Here is a 9,615-nt window from a genome sequence, read left to right as displayed (position 1 = left end):
TAGTGTTCATTTATAATGTACATCAGATTTTTGTGCAACAATTTTGTATATTATTTTTGTATGATAATATAATTTTTTTTTTTGTATAATGAAAGAGATAAATAGTACTATAATTATTTTTTTACCATACATTAATTACAAATCATTTCAATATTTTTTTTACCAAAAGTTCACTTTCTCTCTCCAAACAAAACTTCAAACTCATTTAAATTCCTCAAACCTCAAGCAAAATTTCAAGAAATTCGAAATTTTGAATCCAAAATTGTTCAAGATGACAAATAAAAACGAAAGGTAAGACCAAATTCGACATTCATACTTGTTTATTTGACATTCATACTTGTTTATTTTGAGTTTGAGTGTTTGTTTTTTATAAATTTGATTGAAAATTGTAATATTTGATTTTATTGGGAATTAATTGCGATTTTGATGTTATTTTGTTGTTGCAATGAGAATTAAAATGAAGTTCTTGAAGAAGATCTTCCGATTAATCCATTTTTGAAGAAAAAAGCAAGCAAATAGACAATTTTAGAAAAAGTTGTAGATTCAAATAATACAATGTACATTAAAATACAGTAAAATGTTCTTTTTTCATATACTTACATGATGCAAATAATACAATGTACATTAAACATGTAACCAACATTATAACACATATGTTCATTAGAATATAATACAATGTACATTATAATACAATAAAATGTACTTTTTTATATGCATACATGGTCATTTATACCAAATGTACATTTACTATATGAATAATGTTCTTTAATATTATCATGTTCTTTACTAATATTACAAATGTTCTTTAGATTTACAAAAAAAAAAAAAAAAACATGTCAAACTAGGTGTTCTTTATAAAATAGCTATATGTTCTTTATAAAACAACTATATGTTCTTTACTGAACAACTAATGTTCATTCCGCCTTTTTTTAAAAGAAACCGGATGCACCAAGCATGGTGCATCCGCCTCCACTGAAAAAATTTGAATTAATCAACTTCAAGATGGTAGTGGATTATCAATAATCAAGAAAAACGAAGATGAACTCCAATCTGAATATCAAACCCCCTAACCCACTTTATTTGGTAAGTAATATATGTTAAGTAAAAACAATATACTAGTATAATTTTGGTAAAGGTCTTGTATATCACATTATTATACAAATACGGCAAAGGGATATAGGGCTGTCACTGAGAGGATGTTAGCTATCTATTTTAGTCGACAATATAATTTCATGAGAGGTGGTACGTATAGCCGAGGTTTAGCAATGTTAATTAGTTAGTGAAAATTAACCCTTCATCATATACATTAGCCTAATCCAATTTATGCAACCCTAAGTTAGGTTTTGAAGAACCTTTTGGGACTTGAACTTAATTACTTCTTTGTTCCATTTTACTTGACATATTTTGACTTTCTCCACTATTCACATAAGTTACTTTGATTTTATTTTGTGATTTATTCTTACAAGAAAACATAATATAGTGGGTTTTGTTTGATTTGTCACAACGACGTTTACTTTTCAAATATCTCATTTTTATAGTTTTTGTTGTATATAGTAAATGATATGTTTTATTTGAATTGTGCATCGGCAAACACACCTACATAAATAAAAACTATAAATAGTAAAAATATAAATTTAAACAGGTCTGGGTCACACCCGTCACGAATGTCCACTTTATACGACTAAGGAGGTACCACCTTAAAACCATATGACAATAAGTAGATTAGCCCCAAATTGACACAACTTTATTGTTTCTTCAATGTGGGATACACTTCCCAATACGTTCACACTATTTCAACATGAGACAACGTTTTCACTCACATGTGGGTTTGCTTATGTGGCTCAATACCAATATATTTAATTAAGTTAAGATAATTTAGGTAGTTAAAATAAATTCAAACAAACAAGTTGTAAATCTGAGCTAAAACCCACCCTAATATGAACACCAAAATAAAAAGCGTACAATCAACAAACTTTTTTCTTTGTACCCATGCCATAAAAATTAATAAATTAATAAATAATAATGCGTATAAATAAAGATAAACTAAACTAAAATAAATAATGAAGAACCACAATTAACTCGAACCCTTGTGAACGGTCGAGCAAAGACCACTTTCTACAACACGCCTATTTACTTATTAAGGCATAACAACCATGTATATGTTAATATGTAAGCAGTAACCACCCACATGTTTTATTTTTTTAGTCGATATAATTTAATAATCAAATCTAAAGTGCATTTTACGACTACTTTATAATAAATCATCCATAATTTCATTTCCATTCAACATCCAAATTTGACATCTTTTTCAAAGTAAGCATCATTTCCAACCCTTACTTTTGTAATTTCAAACTTCAATGGTTGTTGAATTAAATTATATACTTGATTAATTCCTTTTTTTTTTTTTTTTTTTTTTCTTTTTTCTATAGCACTTGAAGCTATGAATCAGTAGTATTTAATCCCTAAATCCCTTCAATATGACATTTTAATACGGAGTAGTCATTAAATTTATATGATTTCAATTTATTGCGCATGTGCATCTTGAAAAGCGATAATTTTGATTTTTTAAAAAAAATATATTTGTAGCAAATTCATGGAAATGTCTTCCGGAGAATGGTTATCTGATCTTGTAAGTTTTTTTAACCTACTTTGATTAAACCAATCATCATATATAATATTCCGTAATGAGTTTTCTTTACTTTACAGGAGAACGAAGATCCAACATCAATAATGCATCATTGTCAAACAATGATGAGCTCCGATGTCTTTGAATTCGAAGATATATTTCAAGCACCTGACTTGATCTTGAGTAACAACATCGAGCCTGCTGTTATGGAGGCGACCAATAAGATCACACCGAGTATTGATTGTAGTTGGAGCTCATCTGGGAAGCTCATATGTTTTGGGAGCTCAGAGTTTGAAACAAAGCCTAAATTAAGTAATGGTAATAATAACAAGAGGGTTATGTTGACTTCTAATGAGCATGTTGTTGCGGAGAGGAGGCGAAGGGAGAAGATGACTCAAGGGTTTATTGCTCTCTCTGCCCTAATTCCTGGTCTCAAGAAGGTACACCAACATATACTAAACTAGTTTAATTTATTGTTAATTTGCAAGCAAAATCATAGATCATATATATGGTGCACCTTTTGCTACCTACAAATTTTATCATGAGCATCACATAAAATAGGTAGGGAATTTAATCTATGTATTGGTCAAATCTAATTGTTCACCCCCTTGCCAAATTCAAAGGGATTCTTTTTCTTTAATTTGGATCGATCGATCTTTTGGATTGGAAATGTCTTATCTTGAGGGAAAATAAATTCATTTGATTCAATTATTATGATTGAACTATTTTTTGTTCTTTTAGAGATTGGAATTCAATTGGGGGCAAGTGTAGGTAATCGTAGATATAGTTTAATCAATCACCGCTTCAACCATGTATTATTTATAGGCACTCATCATTAATTACTAGAAGATTTTATATTTTGTAAAAAAAGAAAACTAAAACTACAAGATGTTGTAGATTTTCTTTTGTAATATAGGCTGATATCTTATCAAGTACTTGTTCACACTTCCCCTCCAAATTCTTTTGATTTCATAGAAAAAGTCTTGATTGAATTGTTTCATATATACTCTTTGTGTAAATATTACAGAAAAAAACCATTAAATTTTAGCTACAAATTAAATGAAAATATATAATATAAAGTAAACATAAAACAAAGGAAGTAATATAATTTCAGGACATAAAATAAAGAAAGTTTTTTCTTAAAAAAAAATTACTAGGGTGACTAACACCTACAACAACTAGTCATGTCTAGAGAGCTCTTTCGGTTTAGTTTTTGTGAGGAATTTACTGATATAGGATTAATTAGAAAAAATACGTTAATGAACATATATTTTTAGGGTTATAAAGGTTCTTACACTATTCTTGAGAATTCAAAAAAGATACTCCATAGTTAACATTAATAAAGGAAAATAAGTAAACAAACATTTTTAGGATATAAATCCGCACACTATTGATAAAAGTTTTGCTTGAAATTTTTAAAAGGTAGGGATTGATATTCACTCTTTAACACTTGCATCTGTTAGCTGTTCTATTTAGTTTAATTTTGGTTCAGTTCAGTTCAGTTCAGCTCCAATCAGTTCAGTTCAGTTCAACTCAGCTCCTAATTTCCTCCAGCTCTAATTTAGTAAATCAGAACAGTCCCTTAATGACAATTTTTAAAAGTTTCTTTTTATTTTTTTTCAAAGAGAAAATGAATTACTAGCTAAGTTAATTAATGAATATATTTATGTTGAAGTACATTTAACTTAATTAGTAAATTTAACTTAATGAATCAAGTTAAATGTTCTTGAGTTATTAAGAGTAATTAAGTTAAAGTAATTAGTGAATTAAGTTGACAAACAGCCAGAGTAATTAAGTCAGAGTAATTAGTCAATTAAACTCATACTTATTATATGTCATGCGAGTATAATATATTGTGAAATAACAATGCAGACAGACAAAGCATCAATCCTGGGCGAAACAGTTGAGTACCTAAAACAACTTGAAGATCGAGCCAAAGTTTTGGAAGAACAGACTTCGAAGAGAACAATGGAGTCTGTTTGTCTTGTTAACAACATACAAACGCAAACTTTTGATGATGCTGCTAATTCTGTTTCATATTCCAACAAAATTATGAATCCTGATGATAACTTGGAAATTGAAGCCAAGGTTTTAAACAACAATATCTTCATTAGGGTTCACTCTCTTAAGAATCAAGGCCTCATTCAATATTTACTTGAGGAAATTGGAAAACTTAATTTAACCACTTTAAATTGCCAAACCATGCAATTTGGAAGCTATGCCATCACTATCACAATTCTTGCTAAGGTATATATACATACTACTCATCTACTTTATCAATTTCACCATCATGAATCTGATATGTTTGTCTCACTTACGATTTCTATTACTCATGTTATATTAATTAGGATTATTATATTGGTTTTTATATACGTGCTCCCTCCATGTTAGAATGTTTGACTAATTGACTCCCACATCATGGACTCTTGTTTATAGGAGTGCTTGAAAAAAGTAGTGTATGTTTAAGAATAACTAAGTGAATATAGTATGAGAATGCATGCATTAAAAAATTTGTGTGGTTGTAAGAAAAAGTCTATGAGCGTCAAACTGTATAAGACCATGTTCATGTGAGTTAAACTAAGTCGAATTAAACTGAAGCGATAAACTAATTAATTGAACCATTCTTAATCGAATTGAACTAAATTGAATTAAGATGAACTGAACTAAATTGAAATGAAAATAAGTCCAAAAGAACATAGTCTAGATAAGCTAAATAGAGCTAACTATGAAAAGTAAGATAATAATGACAGGGATTACTGCCCGAAGAAGAATAAAAAGTAAACACAAGTCAAACTTTCTGAAACGACTCCATTAAAAAGTTAGTTGATTTTACGGTAGCAAAGTGAGCCAGGGAGTATGTAGGTTTAAATGATACATATAATAAGTATTGAACTAAGATCATACTCCATAAAATGGTAATCTTTATATATAGTTTAGGATATTGTGAAAACTATTCTATTTATGTCATTAATATAAATTTGTAATTTGCATAGCTTTAATTTTCTACTTTTTTTTTTTATTCTTTTTGATGTTTTTATAGCTATTCGTTAGATGCATGTATCAATTATTAATCTTTATTTGAATTGATAGGGTATAAAAACTAATCCAAATTCCAACCATCAATTTAAACTTTTAATTGGTTTAGTTATTAGTCCACTAACACCTGTAATAGTGAAATATTTGAATGAGTATAGAGTAGAGTTAATAGGCTATAAGGAGGACCTAATAATTTCCTTCAAAAAAAAAAAAAAAAAAAAAAGGAGGACCTAATAATTAGGACATTATTCGGCAATAAACAATAATTAGTAATATAGATATGTGAGTTAATGGAAGTGCCATTAGATCGTTCATCTAAATTTAGGGATTACATCTTGGAAATAAGTATACATAAAAGGAGATATTTTATATAATAAGATTAACGAATGGACTAAACAGTAAGGCAGAACTTAACCAGGCCATCATCAGAAAATGGATCCCTCTGGCATTCCGGTGACTGTTTGGGAAGAAATTATGTACCTATACTACATGTTATTTCATCTTAAGTCTCAAGTAATATGTTTCCTAAACTACCCTACTTATCCATGAATTATACGAGTATATAATAATACACCATTATTTTCTAGAGATTAATAAATTAGAACGTGCTGCTCAACATGCATTAGTTTAATCTTGATATATGAAACAAAGAGATTAGTCCAGATCTAATTACTATATTGATCACTAAATTTGAAATGTGTAATAATGTTCATTTTAAAATGAAGGCATTAAGTATGGGAAGATAAAAGATTAAAATGGTACAAATTGAGAGGTCAAAATGAAGTAGTCCAACGAAAATTGAAGTAACTTGATATAAAACTATATCATTTCTAGTTTTGGCTGGGGTCCTCTTAATTAAGGGAGTATTATTATGCACAAACAATTATACAACAAGGGGTAAGAGTGTAACTACACGGAAATATATATTCTAATCTTAGAGTAGTACCGACCATTGAGTGATCAATAGTATCATTATTCAATAGTACTATGTATGTATGTATATATTGGTACTACATATGTATTCAATGGTACTAACTATGTGTGTATATAACATCACTAAATAACCAATGACACTATATAGGCTTTCAGTGGTACAATTAAAAGTGGTTTCACTTACCCATTTATCTCTCTTTCAAATGATTTTCAATATCTTAGGGCATGTTCTCTTACGTTGAAATTCAGTTTAGTTCAGTTCAGTTCAGTTCAGCTCAGTTTAGTTCAGTTCAGTTCAGTTCAGTTCAGTTCAGTTCAGCTCCTAATTTCCTTTCCTTCTCTTATAAAATATTCAGTTCAGTTCAGTTCAGTTCAGGTCAGTTCAGGTCAGTTCAGTTCAGCTCAATTCAGTTCAGTTCAATTCAGTTCAGCTGAGTTCAGTCAATGAGAACAGACCCTTAGTATTTGCAAATGCATAACAATACTGCATTACTACTCCCTAGTGCAATTTGACTCTTTGCACACCAAATACACCATATATTACTACCTTTACCAACAATTGGAAATCAGTATCATCAATTATTATTATTTGCAAGTTGGATGCTTTATTATCATATTGCAAACTGCTAGACAAAAAAAGGGTAATGTTTTATATACCACTTAATTAGGACTACATATAAGAAGTTAAAAATGAAAAAAAATAAATAAAAATATAACATTAACTACACTGACTTGCGCGTGATTTTGTTATGCATCTCTAAACTAATACCAAATTAAGAATGATGAAAATGCTTATTATTACCCGATAGAAAATTAGCTTAGACTGTCATTGCAGACTTACTTTCTTAAGGTAGGTACTTAGATTTCAAAATTTTATAAATTGTCAATCCTGCCATACATATATGAGAAGTTCAACACATGTAAGACTGTTTTATATATGTACTAACAATTTGTCATGACACATAAATTTCAGGCAAGTGATGAATTTAACATGAGCACGCAGGCACTGGTGAAACATTTGGGAAATGCAGTCCAACATATCATTTCCCAAAATGTCTAAAATATAAAGCATGCGTATGAAAAACCATGCCATTGTCGTTCAGATCTCTTCATTCACCAACTACTCATCAATCTATCTTAAATTCCAAGGTTTGTTGTGTGTTCTTTTCTTGTTTGCCCTTTAGTAAAAAATATAAAAAAATTCCAGGGTTTGATTTTCTGTAAATTATCACTAAAAAAAATATGTATTGTACTTCAAATGTAATTTACCACGTGCTAGAATTAATAAACAAATCTCAGCACACGAATATTTTTTCATTTTTGGAAGAAATAAAGAGGCCTAATGTGAAGACAAATTGACTTTTCAAACAACATGCACTTATTAATGTGCCCAAGCTTTTGTTTTTGTACTCCTAATTTTTTTTTTTTTTTTTTTTTTTGGACTTTTCTCGTTCTTGAAACTTTTATATGGCGTTTTATACTTTTATACTACTGTTTCCTTCAAAAGAACTAATTGTATGCATAACACCGATGCTACATTTTAATTTTGTTAGAGCTAATTTGGATTAAATGAACTAAAATTGTTAGAGCTAGTGGCCTAGTGCCTAGTGTTTTAATTTTGTTTATTTATACTCCGTATTTAGTAAATAACTAGAGGATGCTTCTTGGAAAGTGGTACTTTGTTTGCTTGGGATTAATTTACTTCCCACCTTCTTAAATCAAAGACCTGTGAATTTCTGATATAGTTAAATTAAAAAAAAAAAAAAAACCCAACTATTAAAAAAAAAAGGTTAAAAAAAAACCTTAATTAAGTGATAGTTGTGTATATATATATGTGTAACATTACTACTCCGCATAATTAAGAATAAGACGATAGAATGTTTATATATACTACATCCGTTAAATTTTATGTGCAACTTTGGGGCATCTATTAACCTATACTAAAAGCGAACCTATAATGACACTTGACATAATGTCATTCATTTTTTTCCCGCCAATTTCATTATTTCCTTAATTATTATATTATATTTTAATTTTATTATATAATTATTTCCTAATTTAATTATTATATTTTATTATATTCTTATCATATAATATTTATGTATATACATAGTAAATATATATACCGTATCAACCATATCGTTCACAAAACAGAAATAATGTGAAAAGTAGTACGTATAAAATCTTTTCAAATTTCCAATATTATTTTTATACTCCACAATACTATCTACATATAGTTTCCATTCACCATTAAATATCACATTTATGCATGATTAACAATGGATATGAGTAAAAAAATTTAATTTTACATATTTATATAAAAAAAATTCTCCAACTTTTATCATGTGATAAAAAAAAATTATTTTAATTAAAAAAGAAAATTCATTTTGGTAGCATATATTCTTTGTATAAATTTTAAAATTATACATAAGGTTTATAAAAACAAAATCATTTTATTATAGTATGCTTCGTACAAACATACATAACATATATTGGAAAATTAAATCTAATTATTTGATAGAGTATAAAACATATTTTTTTGGGCCTCAACCAAAACCTTAAAATGATGGTTTCTAAGGATAATTTGATCTAAATTTCATATTTCATAATTATATTAAGTTTTACACTATTTTTGATAGTTTCTAAGCATAACCCGTAATCAAACCGAAATTTGACTCGAACTCGACTTGCTGACCCAAATTGCCACCCCTAATTGGTTTAAACTAAAATTCAAGTTATTTTATTACAAATAATTTTTTTGGATAAACTATTTTTGAATTAACACCACTATTTATTATTTATTTGTTTTAAAATTTAATTATGACCGTGCATGGCACGGGACTTAAACTAGTTATTTATAAGATATAAAATATTCCAAAGTTGCACAATATATTTAACGGAGGTTGTATAAAACGTACAAAATTAAATATTCCACTTAAAAAAAATACTCCATATAAATTAAGCACGAATCTGTCAAAAAAATTAACGGTATGTTTGGATAAAGAAAGGGGAAGGAAAAG

The 9,615-nt window shown here is 28.3% G+C and overlaps 1 protein-coding gene across 2 annotated transcripts; it reads left to right on the top strand.

The window, feature by feature from the left end:
- Window positions 1-2,182: 2,182 nt before the first annotated feature.
- LOC145595198 (transcription factor NAI1-like) lies at window positions 2,183-7,784 on the top strand. Of its 2 annotated transcripts, XM_081651930.1 has the most exons (5): window positions 2,189-2,313; window positions 2,430-2,629; window positions 2,707-3,066; window positions 4,499-4,873; window positions 7,569-7,784. In XM_081651930.1, exons 2-5 carry the CDS (start codon window positions 2,594-2,596, stop codon window positions 7,653-7,655), a joined length of 858 nt encoding a protein of 285 aa, XP_081508056.1. In that variant the 5' UTR covers window positions 2,189-2,313; window positions 2,430-2,593; the 3' UTR covers window positions 7,656-7,784. The 2 variants fall into 2 exon arrangements, with proteins under 2 accessions (XP_081508694.1, XP_081508056.1); XM_081652568.1 differs by lacking the exon at window positions 2,430-2,629 and having other exon boundaries at window positions 2,183-2,313.
- Window positions 7,785-9,615: the final 1,831 nt, after the last annotated feature.

Source organism: Chenopodium album, chromosome 1, assembly GCF_948465745.1.
Source record: "Chenopodium album chromosome 1, dcCheAlbu1.1, whole genome shotgun sequence".
NCBI lineage: Eukaryota > Viridiplantae > Streptophyta > Magnoliopsida > Caryophyllales > Amaranthaceae > Chenopodium > Chenopodium album.
This window is presented reverse-complemented; position numbering and strand designations above follow the sequence as displayed.